Source organism: Styela clava, chromosome 10 (genome assembly GCF_964204865.1).
Source record: "Styela clava chromosome 10, kaStyClav1.hap1.2, whole genome shotgun sequence".
Lineage (NCBI taxonomy): Eukaryota > Metazoa > Chordata > Ascidiacea > Stolidobranchia > Styelidae > Styela > Styela clava.
This window is the reverse complement of record NC_135259.1, coordinates 14,383,399-14,400,693: the sequence shown is the minus strand read 5'-3', so window position 1 is coordinate 14,400,693 and position 17,295 is coordinate 14,383,399. Positions and strand designations below refer to the sequence as shown.

General features: G+C 34.7%; 3 protein-coding genes across 3 annotated transcripts in view; 2 read left to right on the top strand and 1 right to left on the bottom strand.

The window, feature by feature from the left end:
• Positions 1 to 3,699, bottom strand: part of LOC120338241 (L-fucose kinase-like) — a 49,733-nt gene extending 46,034 nt beyond the window's left edge. The window contains exons 1-6 of the mRNA XM_078117012.1: positions 3,687 to 3,699; positions 3,023 to 3,127; positions 2,338 to 2,489; positions 1,722 to 1,772; positions 982 to 1,107; positions 106 to 178 (exon numbers count right to left, since the gene is read on the bottom strand). Coding sequence (XP_077973138.1) covers positions 106 to 178; positions 982 to 1,107; positions 1,722 to 1,772; positions 2,338 to 2,489; positions 3,023 to 3,086 — 466 coding nt within the window. The 5' untranslated portion in view covers positions 3,087 to 3,127; positions 3,687 to 3,699. The remainder of the gene's footprint in view (positions 1 to 105; positions 179 to 981; positions 1,108 to 1,721; positions 1,773 to 2,337; positions 2,490 to 3,022; positions 3,128 to 3,686) is intronic.
• A 2,189-nt stretch (positions 3,700 to 5,888) lies between these two features.
• On the top strand, positions 5,889 to 10,020 carry LOC120337468 (putative helicase MOV-10). The gene has a single exon (XM_039405249.2). It carries the CDS (start codon positions 5,973 to 5,975, stop codon positions 8,847 to 8,849), a length of 2,877 nt encoding a protein of 958 aa, XP_039261183.2. The 5' UTR covers positions 5,889 to 5,972; the 3' UTR covers positions 8,850 to 10,020.
• A 3,638-nt stretch (positions 10,021 to 13,658) lies between these two features.
• LOC120338237 (uncharacterized) overlaps positions 13,659 to 17,295 on the top strand; it is a 57,155-nt gene continuing 53,518 nt past the window's right edge. The window contains exon 1 of the mRNA XM_078116664.1: positions 13,659 to 13,779. Coding sequence (XP_077972790.1) covers positions 13,667 to 13,779 — 113 coding nt within the window. The 5' untranslated portion in view covers positions 13,659 to 13,666. The remainder of the gene's footprint in view (positions 13,780 to 17,295) is intronic.

Here is a 17,295-nt window from a genome sequence, read left to right as displayed (position 1 = left end):
AAAGAGTATAGATTTTGTGAAATGCACAGAACTAAGCTAGTGACATGGTCAACAACAGTACTTTAAGAGATAAATTTTGAGCAAGATTTATTTTAAATATCTCACCAATATCTGATGGTAGAGTCAGAATCATGTCGCTACTGCAAACCCAGAGTCCAGGTGGTGATTTGGAGTTCAACTGTATGAAAGATCCTAAGTTAATAATAATTATTAATGCATAATAACTTGAGGGGTGTGATGAATATACCTTGGCATATTCATGTTACCATGATAGGTAAGAAACATCAAGTTCAAGTCCCAAGTTTTGTACATGCTGTAACATACATTCAATCGCATGTCTAACAATAAAAGATTTTGACCTTCTAAACATGAGAATCACTCTAAATTTAAGTGCAGCGCTTTACTCGGGGTGAGGTAAATACCACACTGAAAATGCCTTGCTCATAAAACTGAGAGATAGTCTGCCTATGTTGGACCATTGCTACTACTTTATTAAATATACAATATGAAATGAAAAGTGATTCAAAGTTCTTTACGAAATTGTGATGAGATTAAAAAAATTAAAGATAGTTCCCCACTGTCCAACTCAAACACGTCATTAACTTTCCACTCTTTTTGCAATTGGACATTAATATACTGTCTAGCATTCCATAAAATTAACCTTTCGCTTCAAACAATGCCCTTAACTAGGGGCAACAGATATCTCACAATAAGTAAAGAGCTACTAATATTTGGAATTACCGGAATCTTCACAGAACGGCATTGTCCTGGCATACATAAATTATTACACCCTGGGTGAAGTGAGGGACATGGGTATTGAATCAGAGATGTGTAATTTGCGATGCCAACACAATTAAGTCTAACACTTTAACGACTCCAGGATGGGGATTGGTTGTGAGTTGTGACCCGCGGGCCACCTCATTCACACCTCTGGACTAGACCATAGCATCACCCTATTAGAAAAGGTGTTTCGCGTTTTACCTGATTGGTGACAGTTTGATAAATTGCATCGAAAATTGTGAAAACATCTTCCATTTCTTCATTACTTCTTGAGACAGGAAGAGAAACAAATGCTCGTCCACACGGATCATGAAAGAAATATCGGCCCTGAAAAAATCAACATAGAAATAATCAGTCAACGTATTATTAAAGAGAAATGAAACACACTTCGGAAATACAAACATTTTGAAATCAACCATGTTCAGTAAAAGATAAACATCATTGATAGAAAATTGCAAGTGACCCCTAGCATGCTGCTATGTACCAAGAGATCTGCTGTGATGAGTATCATCTATTAATCTTTTACAAGAAATTAATACAGTGCAAGAAGAAATAATATATAAAAAGTGTAAGCTTTTTGAAACATTCCCTAATCAGCAATTCTCCCGTACAGGATTATACTGATAATGAAAAATTTCCAATTAATATTAGTCACTTTTATAAGTGTGCTAACATGGAAATCAAGCAAAGTAATACATACTGTGTAAGGAAGTCTCAACAATATTGTCAATTGCCAATGCTAATTTAACATGGAAGAATAAATGAAAAATATCGCTAATTTCTGTAATGATATAACTGGAATCGTAATCAACATCAGTTTCAATGAAATAAGCAGCTTTTGGATCTTCCTAGTAAGTTGCCGAAACTTACTTTATTTAGTTAATTGTGATTTTTATTGAAAGTTCAAGTCTTGTAGTGAAATGATATAGATATATACTTACTAAATGGATGATCAGGATTCTTGTATTTTCAAGAATATCTGTGGAGACAACCTGGAAAAAACATGATATAATTTTTGTCCTTCTCTCCAAACATCTGAGACGAAGGGTTGAGAAATTGAGATTTTAATTATAACGTGGAGCTCAAGTCTGACACTTTGACCCTTAATCCACCGCACAAGTTGAGTTGTGTAAATTCAACTCCTATGGCGTGGTCACTGTATGTATTGCTATCGGTAAAATACATACAAATTGCAGTAAATGCATTCCTATTAATAATGTAAAATATTATTGCACTACACAGCTTTGTGGAATACTACATCTACAATACATACTAGTATCATCACTTTTCCAATCTTTATCAAGTTTTAAAAAAATATTTTTAAGGATTACCAATATTGATGGAATGACTTCGAAATTTACTATTTTTTGCAAGAATTAATATTAATGTCGAAATGTTCGAGCCAAAAATTTAAACTCTATGAAATTAAGAGTGTCAAAATTCTTTTTCACCTCACCTGTAATCATTTTGAAGAAAAATGAATGAAAAGTTATACAGTCAATCGGAGAATTATTAACATAAAAAACAATTATAAATCTTTTATTTCCCTTAACTTACTGTTAATTCATTTTTCGCAGACAAATGTTCTGCAACGACAAGTAACGCATTCAATGTTGCTCCTCCACTCCCGAGCCCTTCTTGTGGATCTTCTACACAGAGTAGAACAACATCTCTGGGAAGCCAACCTCTCTTCTGACGTAAAACCAGCTCTAAAAGGAAATCATAAAAAAGGTAAATCCCAGGAACAAAGACATGCATGCATAAGCGAAGCCAGGATTCTCTAAAAGGAGGGTTCAAAATTGGAACTTCCATGCAAGGGCCTCTGAAACAGCCACAATTACACCACTTCTTGAAAGAGTTGACTCTTCCAGCGAATAGTAATATTTCTGCTGCGCAAATATTCAATCCACGGCAGATAGCATTTTAAATGTCTAGTCATATTAATTTTATTGTATTCAACTTAACACAGGCCTGAATCGAATTACGAAATCGAATTACAGAATCGAAAATAAAGAGATTATTACACAAACATTTGAAAATTTTCCAAAAAATATGAAGCCTATTTTTTCTTGGAAAAAGCAAATTTTACATAAAGTTCACAAAACTTTTTAATAGAAAATCAATTTCAAATTTTAAACCTGCCTATATACTTCACATTAAACATCTTTCATGAGTATGATTTTGTGTTCATATATCAAACCCTTAATGATGGCCGAGATATTTGTGTAACAATCGCACTGACCTTTTCTAACAGCATCTGCATGATCAGTTGTTTTACAAGTTACAGCAATCGCATCCCAGGACATTTTCAATTTATTTGTTGATAATGATGCTCTAGCAATTACAACTGAAAAAATAAGATGAGAGAAGTTGAACTCTTAGTATAGAACTGGGGTGGACAAAGGAAAGAAAGATATCAGATATATATTAGACAAAGTAAATAAAAATATCAACTGACACAAATTATAGCAGGTAATTAGATAGCCTGATAGCCTACACTGATTTTTCAAAACTGACTGCAGACTCGGGCCTGAAATAAGCTGTTTTTTAGCTTGTTTACTTTCATTATAGAAAAAGTTTGTTTACATATAAGTAGATGTGAACATATCAAACATTTTACGTAGGCTATATGGTATGCCTTTCCAAGATATGATTGTCAATAATGACCTGGCAAAAGCAGGTATAGCTTATCTATGAGCTTATATCAAATAAGAGGGGGTTTATTGTTTCATACAATATTGCAATAATAATAAATAAGAAGGTACTATTCGGTACAGACTGGGGCTGTGGGTACGACATTTATGGTCATCTGGGTCAGATCTCCCATACAACTGTACAATGTCGAATTTATTTTTATGTAGCCTATAAGCTTTAGAGTTAATGTATGTGAACAATGTAAAAATAACCGTACTAATTGTTCTAGTTCTTTTACAGAATATTCTCTGTGTTGGCTTTTGATATTATTCTTAAAGCTATTAATATTATGTTTGAAATATTATTGAAATTATTTGGTCACCAAATTCGTTTTAGACCGTGTACCGGAAACTTTGATACATAGCAGCACACATCCTCCGTCATGAAAAATAGGAAAGCCATCTTTCCAAGCCCATGCACAGATACCCAGCTGTTGATTGCAAATGACTGCAAACGTTGCAACTTGCGGTAGACTAGTTACGGTACGGTAGTCATTGCCGAGCAATTTCGATGTAACCCAATGTTTGCAACGCAAGGTTATTGTTGTTAAATTTCATCAACATTCAGAGAAAAAGTTGTTGCTAAATTCTATAGAATGAGGTGACGCAAGATGAAAAAAAAATTAAAAAAATACAATATATGCAATAATTTTTTAATTTGGCGCGGATGTATCATATCATGGATTGCTGCATTTCACTATTCACTCAGTCGCGACACCTAGCGATTACTCAAAACAATGAAAACATACCCTACGTTGCGGTAGAGAGTTGAAGTCAACAAGAGGGGAATCCCATTTTTATTAACATGTTCTCAAGAGATTGCTCCAAAGCGATACCTCAGTTTCGCAGTCTGGCTATTGCCGCGGCGGTTTAGCGGGATGCCTCTGCGTCGTCAAATTAAAATATGATGATGATTATGGAAAAAATGGGATTATGGAATAAATGGACGATGATTGATTCTTCCTGTGATGTATAGCCATGTAGGCTATAACGTATTAATAATGTACTGTTGGTAATTCTTTTTGATATTATTTCATTTATGTTGTCTTGCACTTTGTTTTCGTCATTTAGATAGATAGATTTCGATGATTCAACGACAAAAAAAAATATTTTTGCTGGATATCGGTATGGGAGAGGGTGGTCCAAATCCAGGCCCGCTGGCCACATGTGACCCGTCGCTTCATTATCTGTGGCCCGTGTCGCATTTGCGCCAGGATGAACAAAAAATTGCATTTGGTGTTGTTTCGTCATAAAAACAACCAGAAAAATCTTTTAACATATTGTTACATCACTAATCTCACTGAATTGACCAGTGCTAGCTGAGGCAACTAGCAAAGTTGAATGATGTGCTTGGCAGTCTAAATTTTTTTTTTTTTTTATAGATAAAATAATGGTATAGGTAAATCGTTAAATACAGATGAGACAGAATAAATTCTATAATAAATATCGAGCATTTGTATCCATTTTGTAGCATATCCGTTGTAAATCCCGTTTGTTGTCATCATCAAATATATGTTCCATGATGCCATTTACCATTATTTTAATTAATGCATGAAAAAGAAAATTTTAAGACTTATTTCCACTTCATTACGATAAACACTTCTAGTCTAAATTTTTATCTAGCTTTTCATCTTTTTGGTCAGGAATATATGCTAACAAAATAGGCTTCATAGAAAACTGAGAATCGATTGAGGAATCTATTAACCTAGGTTGGCTATGCCTGATAACTAAATATTAATGTTATGGCCGAACAATGCAATTACCGCCGGGTAGTTTTTGTAACCATTCTAAACAGTAATACAAAAAATGCTGCCTATATGTCAGAAAATTTAGTAATTACCCTCTTGTATCTCAAATTTGGTAATCACTAATCAATCAATCTGTAGTTACTTGTTGTAAGTTATTTTGTAAACATGAGTTTGAAAATAAAGCTGACCCATTCAAACATATTTTTGACTGGGTGTGGGAGGGAAAATACCACAATACTTGCTTGATATGTCCGCAAGTTGTGTCGGTGACAATCTAATACGGCAGATTCGTATGACACTTTTTCAGTTATGAAAAGTTTGAAATCTTACACTAAATGTAGATATAGTAAGATTTTTGCACCTTTTGTGAGTTTTTTTTTTGTGGTTTTTGCATGTTTTAGCTTAAAAAAAATGTCAAATAATGATCAATGTATGTATCGTATCACAGGTCTGAACCGCAGACTGAATTACCATGTGATAAGTGCGATTATTTTTTAATGCTATTCATAATTCAGTAATTTGACTGCAGTACTGCACCCTAATACAGTAATAGCCAAATGGTTGTCCTGATCCCTCTCAATGTTATATTGATATTTGAACTTCAACTTTGTTTTTCCCAATTCCAATCCATCAATTTAATATTTACCTAGAAAATAAACTAGGACAACTTTATTACCATACATTTTATTTTTTAGTTTTTATTGCTTTTATTCTGTCAAACTATATCGTATAGTTTTTTTTTTGTAAAAAGATGGTCCTGACACAGAAAGAAACTCATGCGTTGGTTAGAGATTTTTACAAATTTGCGAAAGAAAAATCAATGGTTGGGAAACCGGTTGACAGATCGATTTTAAAGTCTGGAATTTATACTGAATTCAAAGAAATGAGAGTTTTAAACAATTTGAAGATTACAAGCCTGGGAACTGTTCTTCACTTTTTGAAACGAGATGGATACGCAAAGTCTGAAGGAAGAATGACAATTACTTTGATATCAAGCTCAGAAAATCCTACTCCAAAGCCTGATGTTGTTGCTGATGCGATGGCGGTCGAGAAACGAAGAAGACGAAATAGGAAAGACAAAGCTAAAGAAGTTTTCAAGCAACTTTCAAACTATGTTGAGCATGGTAGTGAAGAAACTAAAAGCCTCGAAGTTATAGCCGTCCATCCAAGCTTTATCTGTAATGAAAAAGGATCAATTCAGTTCATTCATTCGGTTGAAAACAAGGAATCTACGATGAGAATTCAAATTAAAAACAAGTCATCTAACAATATACTCATCTACAATTGTAGAGTCTTATCGAAACATGCCGAGTTTGATATAACTAATATATTTCCAGAGGGAAAGAAAAAAAGAAGGATAAGACCTGGTCGTGAAACTACTATTAAAATTATGTGTAAAAGTTACTTGGAGAATGTAGGTGCATTAACAACTGAATTACTGTTACAGTATTGCTCAACGGAATCACCAAAAGGAAAAATGCTAACTCGGGTTTATTTCATACGCTTTGAAAAATCCAATGATTTAGTTAAAAAGTTGATGCCAAAAAATCCATATGTGAAGCCTGTTACTACTGTAAGAAAGCAATATACTGAGATTGTTCCAGGAGTACGTCCACCGAGTTTATCAACTGACAAATTGGAAAGAAAGCTTAAATTAGCCGAATTCAATATTCCGACAAATGTGAAAAATGCTCTGAATGAAGGTGCTTTTGTTCGAGATGCCCAACCTTCTGGTTACAAAGCCATGAGAGAATTAATTGAGGCTTCGTTGGACAAAAGCAATTACGCAGAAAAGTTTCATCTCTTGCTTTATCTTGAAGAACTTCAAAACATTGTTGACATTCGTCGCTATGATATGTCATCAGTAAGAATGACGAAAGAGGGGAAAATGCTATTTCTTGAAGTCCCAGGACTGGCTGAAAAAAGGCCTTCAGTGCTACGGGGCGATCGCATTTTCGTCGCTGTGAAAGATGCAAATGGTTCAGAAATAAAGAAAGAATACGAAGGATATGTTCACCATGTTGAACGGGATAGGATTGCCTTGGGTTTCAACCAGAGCCTCCTTTCGAAGCATACAAATAAAACAAAATACAGCGTTCGTTTCACCTTTAATCGTTTGCCAATGAAATTAGCTCACAGAGCTGTAGGAATGAGATTTTCTGATCAGATGATTTTTCCTCGTAAATGCAATGCTCTCTATTCTGATATTAAAATCAGAAAAGACGAACTGAAGAATGTGAAAATATTGTTAAATCCTGAGCAAACTATGGCTGTGAATAATATAGTTCGTGGAAAATCAACTTCAGTGCCATATATTGTGTTTGGACCACCAGGTACTGGGAAAACTGTCACTATTGTTGAATCAATTCATCAAATCATTCGTTTTTATGAAGGTTGTCATGTACTAGTTTGTGCGCCCTCCAACAGCGCATGTGATCATTTGACCAAATTACTACTAGAAAACGTTCGCCATGATGCAATATTCAGAATGCATGCAGCCTCTCGTGCTTGGAAAGATGTTCCACATGAAATACGCCATGTTTCTAATTATAAAGACCGGGAGTTCTATTTTCCACCGAAAAGAGATCTCAGTAATTATGAAATCATTGTTTGCACTTTAATCACCGCTGGTCGACTTGTATCTGCGAAGTTTCCTGATGATCATTTTACGCATATTTTTGTGGATGAGGCGGGACAAGCGACGGAGCCTGAATGCATGGTTGCATTGGCTGGAAACCTTGCTCAGGGAGGACAGGTAGTTTTAGCTGGCGATCCAAAGCAGTTAGGACCTGTTATCATGTCTGCTGCTGCTAGGGAATACGGACTCGGAATTTCGTACCTTGAACGACTCATGGAAACAGAATTACTGTATCAGAAAGATCCTGAAACTCAGTCTTATAATCAACAGCATATCACGAAACTCCTAAACAATTACAGGTCACATAAATCAATAATAAAAGTTCCTAATGATTGTTTCTACGACAGCGAATTGCGATATTTGGCAACTGAAGTACAATCTTTTTGTAAGTGGACATGTCTTCCTCAACTAGGCTTTCCTGTCATCTTTGAAGGTATTTGTGGTGAAGATTTACGTGAGAGCAGTAGTCCCTCATTTTATAATCCACATGAGATATCAGTTCTTGTCGATTATGTTCGCAAAGTCATGGATTTCAAAATAGCCGCTCGGAATATTGGGGTGATAGCACCTTATCGAAAACAAGTAGAAAAAATTAAGCGAGAATTGTCCGATCCAAACATTAAAGTCGGCAGCGTGGAAGAATTTCAAGGCCAGGAAAGAGAAGTCATTATCATCAGCACCGTTCGTAGTGATTCTAAACATCTGTCTTTCGATGCAAAACATAATCTCGGTTTTTTAACAGACGCGAAACGTTTTAATGTTGCTATAACTCGTGCAAAGTCACTGTTGATAATCATTGGCAACCCTCATATTCTCGGCCTCAATTTTTACTGGAAAACGCTTCTTGAATACTGCATAGAAAAGAACGCTTATAGGGGAGTACAGTTTACTAAAGATAAAAAAAGAAGTATCGATGTGGATGAAATTGATAATTTACTGAACGAAATGGAAGATTTGGAACTTGAAGATGATTTCTCAGATTCTGACTAATTTTATTGAATTTTCCCCAAAACCAACTTCGTCCTTTTTTTCTCGTACTTGCTGTAAATTCAATTGTTTTGCTATTGTCACTACAATATTATACATTTCTTGTCTCAAGTATTATATCAATATATTTCAATTTTAGTCGAATTACTCAATTGTTGTCTTCAAGCTGTAGTTTTATCAATGTTCCAAATTTGAATGTTGATTCAAAATTGTACGAATTGTAATGTTGCGATTTTTATGTAGTTTGTCCTTCAAACGATTTTTAAAACAAATTCAATATTATTGTTCTAAAAATATCAACTAGTAGTAAATTTTTTGACATTTCGTATAGTGCTCCCGAAATTTCCACATTGTTAAAAACTGTACTGTTCTTATGTATTACTATTATGCAATATTTAGCATTATTCATTTCGAATTCCTTCCTAATAAATTGATTAAATTGTTTAAGAGTCATTGCACATTGGTATAACAAATAATTTATTTTCATCCAGCTCTCAATTGGGGTCAAATATGAATATGATAATAGCCACTCAGAGTGGGGGTTTGTGGTGGCAACCACTCTCCATAGCGAAGATGCAAGCCTTAACCCCAGATCACTAGGTTCTCACTAACACTCAGACAACTTTTTACTTACTTTATGTTGTTCAAATAAGTAGTATGGTTTATGCTGCATCACTCTGTACTTGCCGTACAGGGATATTCAAAACGGAAAAAATTAAAATCTATTTTTATTCTGATTCCTGATTTTATGAATCATTTTTATTAGTTGCGTTTAAAATTCAGCATTTCAAATTCACCTTTCATTTTATCCGTGAATGCTGAAAAATATAGATAGAACAATCGAATTATTTGTCTCCTTACATTATTTCCTAATTTACTGAATATCCATTAACTCTGTGTTAATTTGATCATTTAAAAAATATTTCATATTTTCGAAAATACTGTTTTGGATCGTATTTAAAATAAATGGTAAATCATTTGCATAGTATGCCTACAAGCACCATGGTATCTCCTATATGTTTTTATCAATCATTTTTGTAGTCCGTTATGGTGATTCTGAAGTCGATATAAAAATTGACCTAAAACTAGGATAATCATTTTTTTCATTGCTCTTAATTCAGTGCTTTGCTTGCTAATACACTTTAAATATAAAAAAAAATACTTTCTTAGTAAAGCGTTTTGGTGACTTCCTACATTTTTTTAGGGTTCAGTTCAAAAGAATTGGGTTAAACCTAATCGCCATACTTTTAAGCTTCCGAGGATTTTAAGCCAAACCAGGGGCAAAGACAGGAGGCCACTGTGTACGTGACAGAATATGAATACTCGTAGCTTAAAATATCTATGAGTGATAGCAATGTAAACGAATGTAGCATTCTTTACAGTAATCAATGGGGCAGTATTTGCATTGAGCTCAAAATGTAAACTACACGGCTCTCCCAGTGTAAGGTTAAGTGCTCAGGTGGATATTGAGATATTTTATCGGCGCATGCTGAACCTGTCATAACATATAGAGGCGCTTTGAGTGTGAATGTAAACAAGTTCGGCTTTGTATAATGACGATTGGCGTCGAACCGACCACACCGCGCAAATAAGTACCTCATCACTGCAATGTCGTCATATGTCACGTTTCTTAGTGTCTCGTCGCATTTTGGATAAGTGAACGACGACCTGGTTATGTCCAATTGCTAGTCCGGCCATTCGTTTCAAAATTTAGAAATGAATCTCATCGCGCCGCTCGGAGATGTTAAAGTGCCTGCATCCAGGCGAAATGACCTTACTTTCAACGATAACTCAATCATTTCTTGTCGAAATGAGGTTATAATTTCTCAGTATATTATTCATTTGGCACCAAACTTTTATTGCGAGTTTCGAATCATTTCTACTATTGAAACATTCCATTTTTATTTTCATCTGGCCCTTATCCCTCATTGCCTAACTTCGGACAGTCATATTTCTACTGAGTAACCGCTATTTAAGGAGATAAAAGAAATCCCTAGCTGAAGACATTTAAATTTAGTGTATGACACCACTTCCGTATCGACGGCGTCTACTGTATGTATAGGATAGCATTTCCATACAAGGGTTCATATGCGGCTATATATATATTTATAATGTTAGGACTTTGGGTTTATATGCGGGTATATTTATTTATAATGTTAGGAAAATTTCTCCGGTCACATCTGGTCCGGTCATGGAAAATTTGAAAAGCAAATCATATATATATATATGTCTTTTCCGACATATTCCGTCTTTTCAATAACATTACCAGGTAATCTTGACATTCATTGATTTGCAATTGACAATTGGGGCATTAATTGAAGAAAAAGGCGATTTTTTCATGACAATAGGAATTTTTTTAACATAAAGAACAATAACAACATATTAAAAAAACCATCCACTGGGCCACCCCATGTCCAACAAGAACAACATAATCACAAACTCGGCTACAAATTTGTCCACCTATTTCACTATTGCACATTGACAATCGGGAGAACATTATGCACATACGGTAAGTACATTGTAACCTAAATTTAGAACTAAAAATATGGCCTGTTTCCAATCATTGCAGTATGAACCACAATTAAGGAGTGAAAGGGTATTTATTGTGACTCCCATTCAACATTCCATGCCATGTTTACTGAAGTTAATCTGAAGTTTTACATACACGAATTCAGTGTGGTCGATATTTTTGTATAGAACCCGTTACATTGTGTTATTAAAATGAATTAAAAATCTTGGATTGTATGATGAAAATATTTTAGATTTCACCTTCAGAATAACCCAGTTATCCTATAGTCTAGTCTAGTCACTAGTGCCACAGGAATCAGTTATGTATTGTCAACATTTAATAATCTCATAACAATTCTACATGAAACCGTCAAATGGTTGACTGAAAGGACAAAGAAAATAAATTAGCTACAAGTCTTTCTATAAATATCATTTTCAACGCACCATGTGCTGTCCTTTTTCGTGATCCCAATTCAAGATATATATAAGTTTGATGTAAGCTATGATTTATGAAAATAACATAATGTCGCGGACCATAGCGTCTGCGTTTATAATGTGTGTATATATATTTTTATGTTTATGAACTGTTATGCTGAGCCTTATTCAATGCTGGTTTGTCGGATCTGGTTTTGATTTTACTGACTCGAGCTACGCGAAAGTCGAAAGATCTACGAGGCGTGGCGTAACAATTTTTGCATATGTTATTTTTGACTACGTCGTTCAAAAATTACGTCACTGCCAGGTCACAATCACATGAATACAAGGAAAATTGCTGTCTTTAGTGAGTTCGTTCTCATAGACGCCATCATTTATATAGGATTATTTTCCAAAACTTTAAGCTGATCCCGGAGCAAAGAAAAATACGTAACCAATAGTTAGTAACCCTGGAGGTAATTCCAATTTTTCCAAACACTTGCAATAGTTTGAAAAAAAAACTTGAATTTCAGTCGCAAATCGGAAGCTTGTTCCGGGAATATCACAGAGAGGTAATCTTACATTCTGAATTCTTGCATATGTGTTCTACAGCTTTATCTATCGTCTACTCTACCCTCTATGATACAATTATGTCACCGATGCGTTGTTTCTGTTTTACTGAATCTGAAAAACACGCCAGATCACGGACGAAGAATTTGCGATAAATATTATTTTTCACTAATCTGAGCTACTTACTATTGGATGTTATAATTGAAAAGGCCATTTTGTGACTATTGGAAACAAGCGCAAAACAAAGTCAGTATTCATCAAATTGTTCGAGTGATGGATACAAACTGAGAACATTTTCATAGAAGTTCATGAAAAAAGTTAAACCAAAATTGAATAATTTTTCTATAACAACTTAATATTTGTTGATATAAATAATAGTTATCAATCAATTTATCAGGTAAGATGCATGATCAGTCATACTAATGCTCTAATTTGCATATTTTTTTTTTCAGATGATATGTTTCATAAGAACCAAAATTAAAGAAGTTTATAGTTTGTATATCGAATGTATGTTTGATGAATAGAACGCATACGGAACTCAAATTGTCACTATGTTTTTTGTCCAGGTAATAATATGGAGGTGATCTTTGTGTAAGCCTTGAGTATTTGCGTAGCTTCGATGAGGTTGGTATTTTCGCTTGAAATTCGTTGCAAACTAAATCACAAAGAAGGTAATGATATACGTACTTGAACTTTATTGACTCGTTGCAGCGTGAAGAAATGCAAAACAATTACAAAGACAGTATTGGACACGCTTTTTGAATCAAGGTGGAAAGCAAAGTCTACTTTTGTTAAAACTGTCAATCAAATTTTTCAATTGTAGCTTAAAAAGAAGACTATAGATGGATCGCAATCCATTTGCAAAGAGTTCTGTGTTTTTGAAATGTTCTACATCATCTGCGTCAGGCCAGATGTCAATGTGATACGTTTGTAGTTGGGGAATCAAAAGATGACTTAGACTTGCTCAATATTTTATCTAGTATCTGACATTCCACCTTTACTTTTAGCTTATGTTTGACTTGATCATGAGTATATGTTATCATGAATTCCAAACGTATCATTTTATCTCCCACACAATAATATTTAGAAGAGGTAAACCGCAGCTCACACTAAATGAGCTGTGGTAAAATTTATAATGAACTACGTGAGTGCTTGGAAAAGTTGGATTAACTCCGGGATTACTAACTATTGGTTACGTGTTTTATTTTGCGTGTTCAGAAATCAGCATAAAGTTCTGGAAAATAACCATTTTTTTTAGTTTATTATATGTATCCTAATATATATTTATATTTTTTACTTCAACTTGTATGAATAGAAATACTGACACTATGTTGAAAAATATAAGTAATTTTTTAAACAAGCAAACTATATTGACAGTTCGTCATTATTGCTCCATGTTGAAGAGGTCTGCTAAAGTGGTATATCAAGATACGGATACCAGGTAAAGTGTTAGCAACATTGATCTGCATACTGCTGGTATGTCTATACATAATGGTTTTATGCGGTAAATTCAGAAGAATGGGGTCGGTCGTAAGGCAGTTATATTTTTTTATAGGACGTAGGAAATGATTAAGACAGATAAAAAATAATAAGAGAGCAATGATCATATACATGGACATGAAAGACAAAACTAAATATTTTACCCACTATTCCCCCAAATCCATATCCTGAATGAAGCTGGAATTATGAAACGGTTATCGAATCTGTGGGTCTACTTTAGTTTAATACAATAATAAATTGTTTTTTAGCCATTGTCAGCTTCTCAAATAGACAAGACATTGCTGTGGTGAACGAAAGGATATTATTTCTTGGATGATTATAGATTACACCAACAACAAGGTTTTGAATTTTTAAGGTTGGTTGAAAATACTCGAGTTCTATCCACATGTCCTCACAGTTTGGGAAGCAAAGGATGAATTCAGGGCATACATGGTAATTTAGATTGTCTTTAATATAGAAGCCAAATTAGCCAACACCACCTGCTCGAGTAGGCGAGGGGGCATGTACGAAAGCGTACCCAGGAATATCAATATTTACAACAGTGGTTTCGCTTATGATCCTGGTCTCACTTAGGGCGATTATTGGAGGTGGAATAAAAAAATTGAAATAAGCTCAACTGGATTATCGGCATATTTTGCCAAAGATCTAATGTTGAGATGCAATATAGTAAAATCTGATGGTAGAAAACCAGAAGACACCATGTAGATATCAGATATCTCAAGATATCGACTAGAAGTAGTAAAGAGATCGGGGTGATAATTGATCGATTCCCAGTTCAGGTTAGGATCACTATTTAATTCACTCATGAGTGATGCTGATTAATTCGAATATAACAAACATAAAAATTGTTGACGATCGAATAGACTGGGTCGAGGGTGAGCATTCATGGGCTTTTCCAAGCTTTTAAGCTACTCAAAGTCAAAACAAGATAAAATAATTTACTCAGATATGGCAGTAAAAAAAAAATCATTAAACTTATCTTATCGAGATCTTCTTCATTAGATATGGATAGAGTGTTAGTGTCCTTGTTCTTTTTTATCAGCACTTTGCCATACGATGTCCATGAGAAGGCGTAACCACATCGTTTTTTGAGAACTTTCGCTTGATAAAATAAGTTCTTGTTTTTGTCGGTTAGGTTTTCAACAGCAAAAGCTTTGGATAGGTTTCTTATGGATGTTGTATTGGTGGCAGTTTTGATGAGGTGGCGATTTTTGAGGTTTTTTGCTCGAATCTTGCCATTAGTAAATTTTGCGACAATCGGTGTGTGGATATTGGAATTCTGCGTTGGGCAACGATGTGTCACCGAGATATCAGATGGTTTTATGTCAACGTGGATCATTTTTTCAATTCATTTGGGGCAAAGCCATGAAATTCTAAATTGTCCAGTCTAGATCGACGCTCTTGTTCCTCGATTTTTCGTAGAATAATTCGTCTTCTAAGTCATATACCAACTCTTCTAGATCTCCTATTTTTTGCTGTAAAATGCAAGTTTGTCATCAGTTACTTTTTGCTTGGCAATTATTTCATCATATTTTTCTGATTGGAAACTTTGGGATTCTCTTATTGAAGCCAGTTCTTGTTTTATTTCTTTCAGAGATACCATTTGTTCATCCATACATTCTTTTAACCCAGGACTCATAGGTATGTATTCGGAGGAAAAGTTTGCAGAGTTGAAATTTTCAGCAAGGCATTTAGCAATTAAAGATGTTAGTAGGTTTTCTATGTTTCTTTGTAACGCCCCCTCGAGATTAATCTGGAAACTAGCAGGCACTTCCTGTTGTTGTGCTAAGGGATCAATTGGTGAAAGGCCAGGATCCGTAAGACTTCTGCTTAAGGTTTGCTTAGGCTCCGGGTTGGTGGTGGACTGGTGGTGTTAGATGAAGCCATGTTGTTGGTAATAGATATACGCTGGACTTGAAGTTGAGTTAGGCAGCGATGATTCAAGTGTTAGGTTATTCAGCTAGTTTTAGGTTAGATTTAAAACTTTAAACAGGGAATAATGTAAGAGTAAGAGAAAAGTTCGTTCTACACTCACTCATTTTAACTTATAGAAGTTACACGATTCGAAAATAGTTTCCAATCTTGAACCGTGATTTATAAGTCGTCTTGTCATAGTGAAGCATATATTGTCTTGCCTATCGGACTATTTATGTAAAGATGAATTAGAATTCTGAATGAATGAAAAAAATATGATTTGCTCACCTTTTGCAGGACACAGCATGACTGTCAAATAATTGGCGCACTCGTTTATATACACGTAATCGTAACACTTAATTTCCTCATCTAAGTAGAAACAATATTGATTTGAATATTGAACATTTTGTATTTTTCATCAACATATGGCATGTCAAATGTACTATAGACAAAGGCATACCCATTTTACGCGCTGCGGCACTAAATTTATCTTCTGAAGTGTGCTCGTGTGCGGCTTCCAGAGATGATTCTGAAATATAATCGTACTACGGTCAGTTGTATACTGAAAATAAATTAATTTAATGTTGAGAGGTGTAAGATTAAAAGTATAATTAAATCAACAAACTTGCTCTGGAGATGTGCAACTAACTTTAATATATATATATGTCCAGTGGCGTAGCAAGACTCTCGTGGGCCTCCCCGCAAAAATATTTCGTGGAAATGACCCTAAAAACTCTCGGACATAAGCTGAAAACAACGATTTTTTATTTCGTCAAAAAGCATAACATGTCACTATTAAAAGGCAATGGTAACCTAAAATTTGCCGTTTAACTTCGTCACTTTAACTTTTGGTTTTGCGGCTTAAATTTCTAAATTCTAACCGCTTGGGCCCCTTTGCACTGTGGGCCCTCCCGCGATCGCGGGGGTTGCGGGGGTGGATGCTACGCCACTGTATATGTCATACCGTCTTCAGTACTTTCGTGATAAACGCCCAGTCTCTGACGTGTAAAGTGGCTGATAAAATTGGTTCTGTGATCCCTGAAGTATATATTTTATTATTCGATTTGAGGACAAACGGAGGGTAACGTTCGACAGCAGACCATCAAGTGAAAGGTAAATGTTTACTTGGCAATGTTGTCTCAAAAGTAACAATAATTTCATATGAAATGTTATTGTTTATTTTAAAATTTTAGGCGATACTGAATTATTGTTTTATTTTACCTCACCTCGCACAATTTATTGAACTATTTTTTCCGTATTTCTCGTCGTTTTTTGTTGGTTATACCTTTTTATCCAGTTGTCAAAGTTGACGAAACCATATCACAAACACATGCCAACTTGTTGTTTTGTTCTACCTGTAGCAAATGGCATAGGGTGCTTTGAATGCAATAAAATCTCGTTTGAATATTTCTCAGGAACTTCATAAACCGATTGTGATTGTGTGCATCGATCGGACTCAATTTGACTCAGACGAAGCTACGATACACTAACCACATATGTATTTTTTGTTGTCTAGAAGCGCTAACAAATGTGAAATAGTGTA

Bases quoted from the DNA above. Each gene is read 5' to 3' on its own strand.
- LOC120337468 (XM_039405249.2), top strand. From the start codon at position 5,973: ATGGTCCTGACACAGAAAGAAACTCATGCGTTGGTTAGAGATTTTTAC.